This window comes from Chrysemys picta, chromosome 6 (genome assembly GCF_011386835.1).
Source record: "Chrysemys picta bellii isolate R12L10 chromosome 6, ASM1138683v2, whole genome shotgun sequence".
NCBI lineage: Eukaryota > Metazoa > Chordata > Testudines > Emydidae > Chrysemys > Chrysemys picta.
The window spans coordinates 24228134-24246009 of NC_088796.1; the positions used below are offsets into that span (position 1 = coordinate 24228134).

General features: G+C 41.1%; 1 protein-coding gene across 6 annotated transcripts in view; it reads left to right on the forward strand.

The window, feature by feature from the left end:
* The window catches only part of RAI14 (retinoic acid induced 14), a 128561-nt gene that overhangs the window by 90763 nt on the left and 19922 nt on the right, over positions 1-17876 (forward strand). For all 6 annotated transcript variants that reach the window (XM_065598841.1, XM_065598844.1, XM_065598842.1 and 3 more), the window contains 4 exons: positions 9750-9838; positions 12476-12540; positions 14526-14583; positions 15470-15540. In XM_065598841.1, the coding sequence (XP_065454913.1) occupies positions 9750-9838; positions 12476-12540; positions 14526-14583; positions 15470-15540 (283 nt within the window). The remainder of the gene's footprint in view (positions 1-9749; positions 9839-12475; positions 12541-14525; positions 14584-15469; positions 15541-17876) is intronic.

Here is a 17876-nt window from a genome sequence, read left to right on the forward strand (position 1 = left end):
ACGGAGGCTCCAAGCAGTGCTGTATCTTTATTTTAACAGTCGTGTTTGTTTGTGTGAAGGTATTTGTCTGTCAGGAAATTGTAAATCAAGTTGCTGGCAGGCAAGTCATGCTTTTTGAAAGTCAACAAAGATTTGATGTATACATTAGGAATAAAAGAAAAAATGTTCTGCTTTGGGCAGAGATGTTTTTACTCAAAATAAACCTTGACAATAAGTCTAAGTGAGTTCGCAGTGTACTTCAAGCAAGATCGCATTTAATTTATTTTTCTGAGCAGAGACAACCTGTGTCTGCCAATAGTGGGGGGACAGAGCTGGCTTCAGCAGTGTTACTGAGCATGCTCAGTCCAAGCCAAGAAGCAAATCTGGGGCGGGAGGGGGTACATGACCCTGCCTCCCGGGCCACCTCTGTTTCTGAGCACTTGGAAGAAAATGACTGAGAACAATGGTGCAGTTTGCCCAGTTGGCACACTCTGGTCCTTGCATGCCATGATACTATATTGACTAGCTCATTTGTCATCCACAATTCCAGAATGTTCTGAAGCACTTTTGAGTTTTGCAAAATGTCATCCCATGCCACTTTCAAGCTATGGGGGAATTCTCCTCTGCAGAGAATACTAATTCTACCAAAATACATCTGCTTTGCAGTTCTCTTGGGAGCACTGCTCTCTGAGCACCCTTTGTACCACAAGGAGTACAAATACCCTGAAGACACATACTTCAGTAGAGTTCTTTGTCAAATCTTAACTGCTCTGTAAGTGGAGCAGCCGCAGAACTGAACTTTTACCAAATCGCTAGAACACATTGTGAGGAGGTTGGTGGTGATGATCTAGAAAATTACCATTTTTAGCTTTGAGGCTAAATTTACAATACAGCTGATAAGGGGGCTGGTTCAGGCAAGTATTGACTTATCACCTCGTCCTCCCACACACAAGTCTGCATTTTTCTGATTCAGTTTGTGTTTTGAAGGTTACTGTGTCTCAGATTAAGACCTAATATTTGTTATACCAGTTCCATTCTGTTCATATGTCATTTTATTGCATGTGTGAACCCACAAACTTGTTTTAAATGCATTTTCAAAGCAAGATTTACTTACTAGGAGGTGGCATTGTAAGTGTTTAAGCAGGGGACTGAGATTGTGTTCCTTTACCAGCACTGCCACTGACTTGCTTGGTCAAGTGCTTCTCTCTCAACCTGTAAACTCGTATTAATTCAACTCTCCTACCTTTTGGTAAAGTTCTTAGAGATCCTCTGATGAAAAGCACTGTATAAGGGCTATGTAATAGAAATGACAGTGCTCTTACATGTACTGTACAAACATTAATAAGTGTTATGCTTTCTGGCACTTGGATAAGAACTTCTGTTATCACTTGTTCTTGATCTCTTACAGAGATCAACTCTAGAATCAGCTTTAATATCTGATTTCTTACTTTTTTCTCTACCAACAGGGGGGATGGACTGTTTTAGAAAGAGACCTGTTTGATCAAACTATTCTGATTCTATGACCAAAAGGATAAAAATGTCAACTTTTGATGTTTTAGAAAATGGAATTTCCATTACTGCCTGTTGCCACCCGATATCTATAGCAATTCTGCTGTCTAGAACTTGCTCAGGGATGCCAAATGTAGGTGGCCATTTTGTTGTTTAGTTGTCAAATTAACATTTTTTCTTCTATACACACATTTTAGTTATTGTTTGAGTGTGTGTCATTGATTCACAGTTAATTATACTGAGCTGAATTTTCATCCAATGTTATGGTAGTGCAGTTGCTCTCTACTTTATTCAGAATCTGCATGAATTTTGCTGTGCATTGCTCTCTGGGCTTTCATAATAGTCACACTTTGCATTCCTCTTAAGGATGTCATTTTGACTTAATCTCGGTGTGATGTTGTGCAGTCTATATGGTTTTATAAAAATATGGTAATAAGTGAATATAATGTAACTGGGATATGCTTCATGCAAAAGGTCGCTTGTAAGGGATCATTACAAAGCTTATAATCTACTGAGTGTGATCATCCTATTTGTATAAATATACCACTCTTGTATCTAAAACTAGAAGTATAAAATATAACTCTGAGGGCCTATTGTAATTATGCAAAGCGTGGGCCATTAATGGTGGTTTGGAATCTTGATGACTCCCATTAACCAGGACCATGGTCTGCAGATGGCTGTGTTTTACCTGTGAGTTTTCCTGTATATGTGTGTGCTGTCAAGTGGGTAATGAAGTCTTGCAGTGACATGTGATCATGTCACCTGAACTGGAATCCATCTTTAACCTGGTGCTTTTCCAGTGAGGGAGGGTGGAAACCCAGAGGGACAAAGGGTTCCCGCCTTATGCAAAAGATATATAAAGGGGTGGAACAGAACAAAGAGGGAGAGAAGAGCCATCATGAAGAATCCCCTAGCTACCACCTAAGCTGGAACAAGAGCTGTACTAGGGGAAAGAATTGTGCCCAGGCCTGGAAAGTGACCAGTCTGAGGAAAAAACTTACTGAAACATCTCTAAGGGTGAGATTATCTGTATTTAGTTTGATTAGACATAGATTTGCGCATTTTATTTTATTTTGCTTGGTAACTGACTTTGTTCTGTCTGTTACCGCTTGGAATCACTTAAATCCTACTTTCTGTATTTAATAATCACTTTTTACTTATTAAATAACTCAGAGTATATATTAATACCTGGGGGAGCAAACAACTGTGCATATCTCTCTGTCAGAGTTATAGAGGGTGAACAATTTATGAGTTTACCCTGCATAAGCTTTATACAGGGTAAAACGGATTTATTTGGGTTTAGACCCCATTGGGAGTTGGGCATCTGAGTGTTAAAGACAAGCACTCTTCTGTGAGCTGTTTTCAAGTAAACCTGCAGCTTTGGGGCAAGTAATTCAGACCCTCGGTCTTTGTTGGAGCAGACGGGAGTGTCTGGCTCAGCAAGACAGGGTGCTGGAGTCCTGAGCTGGCAGGGAAAACAGGAATAGAAGTAGTCTTGGCACATCGGTTGGCAGCTCCCAAGGAGGTTTCTGTGATCCAACCCGTCACACTCGGGTACTGTGTGATTTGTAATCAGAATGGTAGAAGCACAAACCATTAGGTGTTTATCCTCCCCTGCAGGATGGATTTCAAATGATGAGATGATTTTTCCTATGTTCAATAGGGAGCATCTGTCTTCATCTTCCCCTTGTAAGGTCACTGCTCTGGTGCTGAGGTGGGAAGGCTGGGAGCAGAGTTAATAAACTTCTTTCCCCCCACAGTAACCCTGGAAATGGTTGTCCACAGCAAAAAGGAGCCCTGCCTTAGTGAATGCCAAAGGTGTTCAGATGTCCAACCGTAATGAATCCTGGTGGCAAAAGCCATTTCTTATGTATAGAGAGAAATTAAAGGAATGTGTGTGTGAGAGCAGGATTTGAATATGATATGCAGTGAGAATCTAACCTTCAAAAATACAGCACTTCTCCACGTCAAGCCTCACAAGTTTGTTTTTCTTTGTCTGTTTGTTTAAATTCATTTTGCAATCAGGAAGCAGGAATCAAGTTTTGTTTGCTCTCTTTTAAAAGGAAGTTTATTCATCAAAGATGCAAATAAAATGCACCACTTCAAGGCTCCCAGATGATGAAAACTCCAGCAACTGGAAATATGCAGCTTTTGTCTTGAATGTTTTAGGAAATTGTATGCAGCCTGTAAAGTGAGGTCTGAAGAAGTGGGGTTTTTACCCACGAAAGCTTATGCCCAAATAAACCTGTTAGTCTTTAAGGTGCCACCAGACTCCTTGTTGTTTTTGTAGATACAGACTAACACGGCTACCCTCTGATACTTGACAGCCTGTAAAGAATTATTCTGTAGCAAATAAAATCTGTACAGCCCCTCTGCTTATTTCTATACTTGGGAACCTTCCCTCTTGCTTGACAGCACTAAGATTACAGTGGATGAGAAGCTGGATATGAGTCAGCAGTGTGCCCTTGTTGCCAAGAAGGCTAACAACACATTGGGCTGCATTAATAGAAGCATTGCCAGCAGATTGAGGGAAGTGATTATTCCCTTCTATTCGGCACTGGTGAGGCCACATCTGGAGTATTGCGTCCAGTTTTGCCCCTTCCCCACTACAGAAAGGATGTGGACAAATTGGAGAGTCCAGCGGAGGGCAACGAATATGATAAGGGGGCTGGGACACATGACTTATGAGGAGAGGCTGAGGGAACTGGGCTTGTTTAGTCTGCAGAAGAGAAGAGTGAGGGGGGATTTGATAGCAGCCTTCAACTACCTGAAGGAGGGTTCCAAAGAGGAAAGAGCTTGGCTGTTCTCAATGGTGGCAGATGACAGAACAAGGAGCAATGGTCTCAAGTTGTAGTGGGGGAGGTCTAGGTTGGATATTAGGAAACACTATTTCACTAGGAGCGTGGTGAAGCACTGAGAATGGGTTACCTAGGAAGGTGGAGGAATCTCCATCCTTAGAGGTTTTTAAGGCCCGGCTTGACAAAGCCCTGGCTGGGATGATTTAGATCAGGGGTCAGCAACCTTTCAGAAGTGGTGTGCCGAGTCTTCATTTATTCACTCTAATTTAAGGTTTCGTGTGCCAGTAATACATTTTAACGTTTTTAGAAGGTCTCTTTCTATAAGTCTATAATATATAGCTAAACTATTGTTGTATGTAAAGTAAATAAGGTTTTTAAAATGTTTAAGAAGCTTCATTTAAAATTTAAATTAAAATGCAGAGTACCCCGGACTGGTAACCAGGACGTGGGCAGTGTGAGTGCAACTGAAAATCAGCTCACGTGCCGCCTTTGGCACGCATGCTATAGGTTGTCTACTCCTGATTTAGTTGGCATTGGTCCTGCTTTCAGCAGGGGGTTGGACTAGATGACCTCCTGAGGTCTCTTCCAACCCTAATCTTCTATGGTTCTAGGAAAAGTATCCACTATTCAGAAAAGCCTGTAATTTTCATTTTAAACCAGAGTATATTGCTAAGCCAGCAGAATTATTCTTTTTGGGCAGAATTGTTCTACCTTAAACATGACTTGTTGACTTGGCTTGCCTCAGTTGGACGATGTCAGGAGTCTCTATCCATCCTCAGTCGAATAAGATTGAACTCACTGGTCACTGTCTCCTTCAACATTAAGTTAAAGATCCTCATCCTCTCCTCTTATGGTACTGACCAGGTGTGGCCCTCCCCCTTACATTTTTGCTTTGATTACATCCTGTGCCTCTGTATACTTTTCTGTATTTTATTTTTTCCTTCATGTAGTCTTTCATACAGCCCTATAGGCTTACAGTAGGCTTCCACCACATATGTCCACTCTTCTTTTTAAATTCCATTTTATTTTTTTGCATAGTCTTCCTGTGCCCTTTCCAATAACACCTGTGCATCTTCTTGCACCCAAGCTGTGTCGTACATGTTGACTGTAAGCTGGACTTGCCAGAGGTCATGGCCTAAACGTTCAAAAGTGACTAGGCTTTTGGTAGCCCTGATTGTTGGGAGTCCAAACTGAGATATCTTGAAAGACTTCCAGAGGATGAGTGCTCAGCATTTTGTGAAAACCTGGCCCAATCAAAGTGTCTCAAGTTACGTACCCAAACACTAAAGCAAAATCACTAGTCACGCCTGAAAATCTAGGCCCCTAGCTTTTTAGGCACAATCTGTAACACATTACATAAATAATAAGATTGTAAAATCTCCACCTGGAATTGAAAAAGCAGTTCTAGATCTAGACACATCTGGAGAAACTGCCCTCTTGCTTGAGGTTCTTAAAGGGATCAGTAAGTATACAAAGCCACACTGACCTCTTCAGTGAGGAATGAAAAATTGTGGCAAATTCAGCAACTTTCTTTCCTTCTGACTCTTGGGTCCATTTTTTAATTTGTAGTTTAAATCTTGTTCTTTGCTGAAAACCTGCATATGTTCGCCATGTAATGCCACAGAATGTAACAATATTAAAAAATTATCCTATGGGAATTTCTTTTGGCACTTCAGATTTGTATCTGAAAACTTCAGTGTAGATAAAGACACCAGAGTTCCCATATGGAGGAGTGCTGTGATCAGAGTGAATACCCAAAGTATTTCCCCACAAATATGTGTTTGAATAGTTGAATTTGCTTTGCCTGTGTTTGACTTCTTGATCAATTCCCACTAATATTTCAGAAAATAAGTTTGCAAGCAGGAATGCTTTTGGAAAGAGTAAAATTTTCTCAACTACTAGAATATTCACAGTGCAAACTTAAAACGTAAATGTGAAGATTTGTACCAGAAACCTGAATGATGGCTCAAATTTCAAAATATTAACTATCTGAGTCAACTACAAACTAATGCATCCAAAGAAGTGAGGTTTTAACTCCTGTGGTACCTTTAAGACTAACAAATGTATTGGAGCATCCGACAAAGTGGGCATTCACCCACGAAAGCTTATGCTCCAATACATCTGTTAGTCTTAAAGGTGCCACAGGACTCTCTGTTGCTTTTTACAGATCCAGACTAACATGGCTACCCCTCTGATACAAACTAAGAATTACTTATAGGCAGTCAGCAAATATTTTCAAATAACTATAATCATAAAGAAACATAAGCTGCTGACAAAAAACTAGCAAACAGGTAAAACCTGTCAAATTATTCACTATGCATTATATTCTCTCAGGTTTGATAATATTCACTTCATATTCTTCGTGGGTTTTTTTCTTACTTATTTGTGTACGTTCTTCCCTCTCCCCTTCTCAATTTTTTTGGAATGACTTTTCCATGAGTTTGATACATCATCTTCCCTTAAACTTACAAAATGAGAAGACTTCTTGATTCATTTACTGCATGCAAGATCCTTGGTATTCATGTAAGTGATGGCATGTGGCAGTGTGCTGTGTCAGTCATTTGCACCAGTGAAGTGTTGCTTTTAGACACCTGGGTGCATTCTGCAGCCTGAAAGGGATTGCTTTCTCCCTCCCTCACTTATTGATTCTTTCTCTGCAGTCTGTTTTTATCTAAATACAGCAAAACTTTTTATTATGCACTTGGGTATTTTTGTTGCATTTGGCACAGCCCCCTATTCAAACAGAATCTGGCTGTAAATCATAATGTCACTGATTTAGCCAAGTTATTACTATGCAAGTGTTTATGATTCTGACAAATAGTGTCCAAATGTAAACAAGCAGAGTGTGTCCTTCACGCAAATTCTAGTCTTGGGTAGCTATGATCTAATTGTATATCTACACAAATGTGTTTGATTCTGATTCAATATTGGAGAAATGTTGTACTAGCTAAATTAGAGGTGTTGGATTTTTATCAGTCAAGTCACTTCCCTCCCCCAATCATTTTTCCCAGAACACCGAGAAATATTTTCTTCTGGAAAAATCTTGTTTATAAGATTCTGTTTATTGGTCACTTAGTACATGAGTCTTGTTTCTGATTTTAATATATAAATATATATCACCCTCCAGCCAGACATTCTTCTGAAGTTCTTTAGTATATTTTCAGAAAGGCTTTAAATGTTTAGTTTGTTATTTATGGCAGTGGTGGGCACCATGACGAATGTGCAGGATATTTCTGTGTATCCCAAGGACAGTTTAAAGCCAGAGCAGTGCACTCCAAGCTTCTGCCACAGTGATCGGCAGTGCTGGTCTGGTGGGGTGATCTAGGACTCAGTTCTGCGAGCTGCTGAGTGCTCTAAGCCAAAGCTTAAGTGTTCTGCTAAAGTCATCAGCACTCTTGGGTTTTGGTCCTTTCATCTCTATTGAGATTTTTTTTTTTAAGGCTGCAAATTAGTTCCAATTAGTATATTGCATATGTTATGTTGGTGCCCATAGAGCAGGGGTTCTCAAACTGGGGGTCAGGACCCCTCAAGGTTATTACATGAGGGGTCATGAGTTGTCAGCCTCTATCCCAAACCTGGCTTTGCCTCCAGCATTTATAATGGAGTTTAAATATATAAAAATATGTTTTTAATTTATAAGGGGGGGGTCGCACTCAGAGGCTTGCTGTGTGAAAGGGGTCACCAGTACAAAAGTGTGAGAAGCACTGCCATAGACTCTAATCTGGGACTGGGTGGGGACCCAGTGAGCTAGGTGCTGAACACACATGAAAGAAAAAGGTCCTGCCCCAAAGAACTTGCGAAATATGCTTATGATGAGAGGCCAGTGAAGTGATTGAGTTTATTAGTAGCAATCCGAGCACTCAAGCTGCAGAGTAAAGACAAGACCACCAATGTAGGTCATAGTCATGGTTTAAGGAAAGAAGGGTTGGTAAATGAGCACTGAATTTAACCACAGACAAAACCGTAGCATAAACCACTTCCAGTCTAGATCATTATCACCCACCAATTGTTGCCTAACTTCTCAGTAGAACCTTTTATACAATATTTATATACACTTAGTCTGCATAGCTATGGTACATGCAGTTTAGTGGAGTATATATAGTGTTGCTGTTCAGATGTCGTCTGCCAGAAACCTCTGCAGAATTGTTGTCACTTATCTCACATTTCCTTTATTATTTGTATTACTGTGGTGCTTAGGAGTCCTAATTGTCTACCAGGATCCAATAGGGTTCTGTACAGATCTTGTTTAGTGGGCTGATGCCCATTTGGAAGCAACTCTTTGATGCTGGCTTCCTTTAAATATTAAAACTACTATCCAAAATGTAAACTCTTAAATACAGTAGTTGATATTTGGGGGGGTGGAAGGAGAGATGATGAGATGTTAACGTGCCTTTTTGATCTTAGAAATCTGTTGTTTTCATCAGATGAGATTGGTAGTATTGATAGCAATCAAACTTTTAGAAGACCCTCCCAAAAAGCTACTTTCTATTGGAGTTTTGGTTTCTTTACAATTGCTAGCATGCGTGCTAAGCTGCCTCCATATCTCTCACTTGTAGTGGTTTGGGTTTAGTTTGAACTGCCTTTGTCCTTTGGATTTGGGTTTTACACCACAACTTGTGGTCCTGAGAAATGTACACAGCTATCTGAAAGCAAATTACTGTCCAAATTACTCATCAACTTGGTATGCAGAGTCATTTTCTAGTAAAATCACTCAGAATACCATCTCTCGTATGAATCATCTTTGTAGTCAAATTGCACATGCTGTACATAAACTCTTCCAGTTTTCATCCCTCCCCCTCTGCTTCCCATCTTGCTATGGTCATCTGGCATACCTCAGTAAAACCACATGGCTGCCTGTTCACAGGACACAGTCTGTAAATCCTGAAACATCAAAGATGTTGGATAGAATACAACTCTTGCTGTCTACTCTGTAGTTAAGTCTTTAGCCATTACTTCTGTTGAATGGGTCTCTAGTGGCTGGCAACTTCCACAACTTCCTACTTTGCCAACAAGCAAGATAATGCATGGTGAAAAGCAAAACCCAAAATTAGAGTATGTTTATAGCACAGTCTCGCAACTCTGCAATATCTGTGATCTCTCGGTAACTTATTGAGGGTAGATGAGCAGTACAAGTGTGTTATTTGCTTCTGCTTGAGGACCAGTCCAGGCGTCACTGACTTGAGTTGGAGTCTTGCCACTCACTTCAGTGGGGCCAGGATTTGGCTATTAGTTTCGAAGTTGGATAGGAACTGATGTGTGTAATGTACTTGGTTAGTAAGAAGTCATTCTGAGCAGAAGTATGAACATGGAAGGAAAACGCTTTTAGCCGTCACATGTTCATTATATACTTGGGGAATATTGGAGGAGTTGAGGGATGCAAAATGGAAAAGCTGAACGGTTGGCTTACTAATGCTAATGGAAAAGAGATGTTAATAAAATCAGCTGAGTGTAATTGTCTTTCAGTTTTCACGTGGCTGCTGCTAAAGGACATGCTGAGTGCCTCAGAATTATGATGACGCATGGTGTGGATGTCACGGCACAGGATGGTACAGGTACATAACTATGAGCTTTTGCTACATGTTTTATATAGGACCAAGATGTAGGCTTAGTCTACACTACAAAGTTATGTCGGAAAGGAGTGTGGAAGGAAAAAAAAAAATCACCGCCCTAGCTAATGTAGCTATGCTAGCAAAAACCCCAGTTTAGGCACAGCTATGCTGATAGTGCTTCAGCTGGCATAAAATCATTCAAAGAATTGCTGTAGCTGCACCAGCAGAACTCCTGTCGAGAACGGGGGAACCGCGGCCAATGGGAGCTTCGGGATATGTGGCAAGCAGCGTGTGGAGCCCTGCATCCCCCTCCCCCAGGTTCCAGCTACTTCCCGGAGCAGAGCTGGGAGGAGCGGCAAGCAGCGTGTGGAGCCCTGCATCCCCCTCCCCCAGGTTCCAGCTACTTCCCGGAGCAGAGCGGGGCTGGGGCCGGCAGCCTGCCCTGGCCGCGGTGTGTGCCGCTGCCACCCCGGCCCCCAACCCCCTGCCCTGAGCCCCCTTCTTCCACCTCAACCCCCTGCCCTGAGCCCCTTGCTGCATCCCATACCCCTTCTTCACCCCAATCCCCTGCCTTGAGCCCCCTGCCTGCACCCCAACCCCCTGCTGCACCTCAACTCCCTGCCCTGAGCCTCCGCCACACCCCTCATGCACCCTCTGGGGGAGGGAAGGGGCAGAGTTGGGGGGGGACTTCAGGGGAGGGGTTGGAATGGGGGGCAGGGGAGGGGTGGGAAGAGGCGGGGCCTCATGGAAGGGGTAGAGTGGGGGTAGGGCTTGGGGCAGCAAGGGGTGTGTGTGTGTGTGTCAGTGATGCGGCCCTCAGGCCAATGAAGTAGCCCTCATGTGGCCCTCGTGGTCATTTGAGTTTGAGACCCCTGGACAAGATCAAAGTCGTGTTTCAAAATGAGAAGTCAGACATCTGTAAACAACAGGTCACGTGAAATTATGCAGCTACACTGATTGTGAAAACTGGGTGACTAGTTGAACAGCTTGTATTTATTAGGTGCTTTACTGCTCATTTGCATGCATCTTTTAGCAGTTTGATAAAGCATTTGCAGTATTATGCATGCAGACATAAACATACACACTGTTGGTGCTTTAACTCATACCTCCAGTCTTGAAAATTTCAACCTCAGGGTTATAAAATTAAGCATGCTAGTGGACTCAAGACGGCAAAATAATTGATGGTTCTCCAACGTAAAACCTGTTTTGTTAATTTCATGTCTTCAGGACTCTGCCTAGTTCAGATAAAGATTTTTAGGCTTCACTTTTATGTGTATCCAGACTATTAACCCCATTAACTGTCCTGGAATTGCAGCAGGGCATTTCCTGAGCATTGATGGCTGATTTGTAGGAACTGATTGCCCAAAGAAGAGCTCAAAGCTGTTTACCCTGAAGTGTTTCAGTTCTCAAGAAAATCCCTGTGCCTTTTATCATTAACACTTTAAAGAGAAAATGGGGGGAAACTGGCAGAGTTTTTAATAGACTATGGTGTTTCGGTTGGGGTATTTACAGAATGAATACTCTGTATGTTAACTAGCCAGTCCAGTTTGCCTGAATGACCCATCAATACTCCATCTTTCACCATAATAGGCTTTAAACATTGGGTGGACTTGATCCGTTTCTGACTAAAACACCTATGTGATGGGTTAGTTTTCTTGCACACAACAGAATACTTATCACATGTGAGAGGTGCTCTGTGATTTTGGAGGAAGAATTGAAATTACACATGCAAAACTGGGAGAGTGGTTAACTTTGAACCTGTAGGTGCACCAGGTATAAAATTTGACCCAAACTTTGTCACTTTATGATCCTGTTTCAGGACTGATTAATCCATTCATCATTTTCAGTGGTGAGCAGCTATTCTCTTCTGAGCTTCAAACTGATGCTTGTTTCAGTCTGAAGAAACTTTGCTTTGGTAGTCCTCCTGTCGCATCCTCTGTGTACTGCCACTGACCACATAAACAATGGCTCTTGAGTATCAGTATTAGAAGCAGTCAAGAAACAGTACTCTTTCTCCTCTTCATATTTAGTATACTCTAACTTTTTCTTTCTGACTTCCCTGTTTCTTCCGGGGCTATATGCATAAAAGCTGATGAGATATTGCAGTCTTTAGTCTTGTTTCTATAAACAGTATTGCATTGTTAGTCAGATAGTATGGAGAACTTACAAATTGATAAAACAGGCACAAAAGGAGTCTGCAGAGTGTATGTCCCTGGTGAGTGTGTTACTGGTCACCCTCTCTGCCTGATCAGCAGAGGATACAAGTCTGTTACAGCCCCAGCTAGAGGGTCCTGGCTTTTTAGCTCAAGGTGTAGCAGCTCCTGCTTTTAGCTCTGGATATCCCTGGCTCAGTCCCAAGATGACAGCTGTCTCAAAAGCACTTGCTGAACATATCTGTGCAGCAATTCTGGAGCGATCTAAGGGAGGCTGCATGGCTATAAAAGAGGAAATTACTTGTTTTCTGTAAATGCACCCAAATATTATGATCTAGGTAGGATATTTTAATATGCCCATCTCTGTTGTGGTATCTAGGCTATGGGGAGCACAATATTGCTTTTTAAAGAAACGGTACATAATCTCAGTTTTGTTGTGCAATTCATAATTATTAATATTTAATTTGCTTTGTTTGTATTAATTTAGGGCACACTGCTTTACATCTTGCAGCAAAGAACAGCCACCTTGATTGCATCAAGAGGCTTCTTCAGGTAAAGTAAAATGAAACTGAGTATTAGATCACTAATGTGTTCACTAGCTCTCTTGCTCCTCTGCTAAATGTGGGTCTTTTAGATTGACCACTTGTTCCCCATAATCATCTGCATCAGATTCTTGCATTCTTGATATCCCTCAGCTTTAGGGCCCTTCTTCCTTGGTCTTCACCCCCTGTCTAAATTAGTGAAGGATAGCATGATATCCTCACTGAGGTCCTTGGCTTTGGAACTTGCTTCTCCCACCCCCAAACTCATTAGCCTGACCGTCTCCAGGATGGATTCCATGCGAATGGCAAGGTCTACCTAATTTCCTGCTCTTTCCCTAAGGAAGCAAGTAAAGAAGTAAAGAGGATTGCAGGCGAGGGAATCAACGTGACTGGCACAACCTGCTTGTCCAGGAAGATGGTGGAATGTAAAGAAGCGATAACAGATTTGCAGTGGAGGAAGTGACTGTAGTCATGGCACTTTGCCTCTGCTCCTATCCCTTGAGCAAATGTTTAGTGTGTGCCATGGGCTGGGGGTTAGTGGGATGGACCTTGCAGTGTCATAGGCATTGAGGGAAGATGAAGGAGAGAGAAGCAAAGGTAGCCTCCGGCTGAACCAGCAGAGGAGAGAGTGGGGAGTTGGGAATTAAGAGTGGTGTAGATGGGATCTGCAGATGTGGGCAAGTGGGTGATGTTGAAGGAGACAAGGTGATAGTTGGAAAGAGAGAATTTGGATATTGAGAGATGGGACCCAATGGTTAATGACAGTTCTAACAGTACCAGTGATAGCATTGACAATGACATCCAGCTGTCGCTGGTCATACTGCATGCAGTAATAGGTTAATTCAACTACCAATAGTGGTTGGATGTGGGTGGGTGAGTATTAAAGTACCCATTCCCTCACTCAGCAGCTCACTGCTTTGTTCGTTGAGTATTATGTATCTCTTTGTAAACAATTAGAAACCGGCGTGGTGTTACAAATGCAAAAAGTTGTTTGTTCATCCTCTGATCACACTCCTGTTTCTTTGCGGACTTGCTTTACATGATGTAAGCTGTTACAAATGTAAGGAATGCATAAGATCAACATGTGTCTTTGAAGTTGAATTCAAGAAGACTAGATATACATCTTAAATTTTAACTGTATTGGCTTCCTTTATTGAAGCTGATAATATATTTGCAACTAAGCCCACTTACCCAGCAGTTTTGCTAAAGTTTATAGATGTGCTGTGTTTTAAAAGCCTGAAGCTAATACTTTTCATTTTAAAAACCAGTTCTTTTAAAAATACCACTTTAGTAATATTATGCATTAGATTAAAATTTTATGCACTGAAAAATGCGGTGTTAAAGGACTGTAAAATTTATTACTTTAACTAGGTATGATGGTAAAAGTATTAAAGGAAAGCCAGGATTTTAAAATTATTCAATGATGGCTGTTGGCTTTTTGAAAAATCCTCATAAAGATAGATTATAATTGTATTTATTATCTTAATAGTCACTTCATTTAAGATACCTAAAAATGAAGCATACATTTTCTTTAACAAAGACTATAAATAATGTGGCCAAACTGCATTATAAAATGGGTTTGTTTGGTTTTTTTAAATAAAATTTGGAAGTGGGGATTTTTTGAGAGTACTCTTTACCCAAGACAGCCAGATATAGACTGTACTGAATGTATAGTTTCCTTTATTCTGCAACTTTTGTTCTTCATCACTGGCTAGGAAGGTCACGGGGTCATGTCTTCCTCCCAAGAGTGTTGTCTTCCATAACTCCAGTGTATGTGTTTCAGCAAGTGGGATGCATGCTAAAGTAGTTAAGATTTATTGAGAGGAAAACGATCCCTTTTAATGATTAACCCAGTGTTTATTGGTTTTTATGGACTGGGACATCTGTGGTAGTTCACAAAGCTGGTTGTCCCAAGAGGTCATCCCTCTGCACTTGCAGCAAACAAATGCTTTGTATTCTTATTTCTCTCTAAGCATTTTCTTTTTCTTTCTACAGTCTAAATGCCCAGCAGACAGCACTGACAACTCTGGGAAAACAGCTTTACATTATGCGGGTAATTTTTCTATTGAAAACTTGTTATCCACTCTCTGATTCTGGCATTTACACAATCCTAGACATTCTCCTTTATACTAGAACTCGATAAATGCTAATCACATAGATCCAGTAACTCCTCGTGTGATTTTCATGCTATGATTGGAAAAGTAGTCAGCACAACAGTAAGATGCATTAAAGTAGGCTCTGCTTCTGTTTCCTCATAGAACTACATTTCCTTCACTTTTCTTTTTGTTTTTTCTTGTTTATAGCTTCTTGGCATTGTTTCAGTGTTTCTGATTTTTTTTTTTTAAGTTATAACGAACTCCCTGCTTAAATCAATGACATCTCAGTTTTACTGATTGTAGTGACTTATGTTCAGATGGCCAGTAGACTTCAGCATTGCTACACTTCAAACAAGTGAATCAAACACATTGCTTTTAAAATCCTGTACAGTTAACAGATATTCATGAAAGTGCTGAGAAAGAAGATGCTGTAATGTATTAAGGGTCAAGTTGTTCAGGTTTTTGGGCAAAAAGACTATCCTCTTATGCTACTCTGGGCTGTGATTACTAGTTTATTTTTAAATATAACTTGCTTTTCACAATTCATGCTCTTTGTTTTCTGCCCACCCTCCGTCTGCTTGGACAGTAAAAAGAGATGAATCAATTTGGTTAGTTCTCAGACACTAGCATAATGCTGCAGTCTTTGGTTTGTAAGCAGGCAGGGAAATGTCTAAATCTGCAAATGCCCTTTCTGTGGATTTTTTTTAAAGAGAACCTCTAATATTTTTCATTGTGAATGTTTGAGTTTAACTCTTTGATGCTCCCGCCATTATACACGGGCAATGCAGAGACAATAGACTTTAAAAATGGATTTAATTGACTTGTATTCTTTTTTTTTTTCAGCGTCGTGTGGCTGCCTTCAAGTAGTTCAACTTTTGTGTGAGCACAAATGCCCAATTAATGTCAAAGATTTGGTATGTACTTTATCTCACTGAACACTTTAAAATGGTTTTCCATCTTTCAATCTGGCAAACTTCTATTACAGCAGTTTCTAAGCAATACCTTTTCTAATGTCTCTTATTTCCATTGGGGGGAAGTTGCCTTTACACCTGACCTGCTGGTGCACACCTGGAAGAGAAATGCTTCAGCATCTAATGCAAAAAAGACCAAACTTGCTGCTCATGAAACTGAGGGATTAGTGTTAGTGGCCAGAAACAGGCATATGGCCTTGATCCAAAGCCCATTTGGCTGTGGTTGAGGCACATTGTGTGGACAAGTCCTGACCAGCAAGTCTCTTCCTTCCACTAACCTTATTACTTACTAGTTGTATTACCGTAGCACATAGGAGCCCTAATCATGGACCAGGGCCCTGTTGTGTTAGGCACTGTACAAACACAGAGGGAAAAAGACAGTTCCTGCCCCCAAAGAGTTTGTAATCTAAGTGTAAGACAAGCGATGGATACAGACAGGTTGACAGAGGAATATAAGGAAACAATGAGACAATATTGGTCAGCATAATAGGCAGTGGTGTCAGCATGCCAACAGCCTAACTGTTGTCAAGCTTTTTATAGTTTTCACAGCTGATTAAAAGCTTGGTGCCCAATTCATTGTACTACTTAGCCTGTCAAGAAAGAGTTGCTGGAAAACAGCTAAAGACTATCCCATCTCTACTATAGAAGAAAATGAAAATTCTCTCTTCTTTTATAGAGAAAAGCTATCAAATGAGTGCCGTGTGCCAGCCCGTCTCATTTCCCACATTTGTAAGGCAAAGGTAGCAGCTATAGTGAGCCCTTGCGCATTAAATGTATCTTGAATTTGAGGCGGTGAATCACCTCTTGTGTGGCATAGCTTATTATTATAAAGCACACTCTGGACTGCACCCTTGTGCTTGCCCCGCTAACACACAACCCACTCCACATGTAACTTGTATATACTCAAGGGTGCTGGAACAATTTTTATAGTGGGGGTGCTAAGAGCCATTGAACCAAACTCTAACCCTTGTATATAATGGAAACCACTTCAAGCCACGGGGTGCTGCAGCACCCTTCGTTCCAGCACCTATGTGTATACACAGTGACACTGAATACTTGCTCATGTTGTTGAGTTTGGAATAAAGGGTTTGCATTATCATGTTGGAGAGACTGATGTTCCCTGTTCCTTCTTATTAGCTGGAGGTAAGGGAAGCTCTTTGGTGGTGGTGTGGAGTTTTTTGCTTCCAGTGGAAACATGCTATGTGGACATGAGGGTGTGGTTAAAGAGTGCCCCAGGACCTGGCATGTCTTTTCTCTTCATTGTTTGTGGGGGTGGAAAGAAATATCATGCTTAACCTTCCTGTTAAACAAAGTTTTTGTTTACGGACTAGCTAATGAGATTGAATAATGTATATCCATCTATATATCTTAGGCCCTTTTATTGCCTTGGCTGTCATTACCATAGCATTTGAGCACCTTTCTATCTTTAACGTGTTAGCTTCACAACAGCCCTGTGAGCTAGGGAAGTGCTGTTATCCCCATTTTATAGATGGGGAACCGAGACACAGACACTTAAGTGCTTTGCCCTAGGTCAGACGGGATATCTGTGGTGGAGCAGAAAATTGAACCCACGTCTTCCAGGCTAGCACCCTAACCACTGGATCATCCTTCTCTGAATCCATAGAGACATTGTGGATGGAGTCCACTTTTGCTGGCTGTACTCTGTATCCTTAAGGTTTCAGAGAAGTTAATTTAAAGTAGAGTAGCCACCATGAAACGTCCATGGACAACACAAATCGCTGAGTGGCATCCACGCTTTTGAGGTTCTCCTAAATAATTATATCTTGCATGACAAAAGACTGGTGGCGTTCCAGAGTTCAGGCATAAAAACCCTCATCCATGCTGTCTGAACTAGATATCATTTCTCCAGTCAGAGAAACTTCTTTCTTCACACCTGCCATACCTGTTATTGGCTCTGTCACAAAACTTATACTTAGAATTTGTCTCACTTGAAGACTTATCTGGTGTGAAACCTTGTCCTTTTGATTCTATTTACCTAATTAGTGTTTAAACTCACCACTTATTGTGGAAATATTTCTTAAGAAATTAAATGACTTATCTAGGACCTAAAAGACCTGCTGTGACCTGCTGTAGAGTTAACCAAAGAGCAAAGGGAGAACCGATAACCAGCAGCATTCCTAAAGCTGTGCTGACTGATATCTCTGTGGATGCTCAGGCAAGGGATTAAATTAAGCCAAATTACATTGCCACTTGTTTCATAACAAACGAAAGAAGAAAAATCCATTGTTTATGAAGGGGAAATTGTACTGGATATGCCT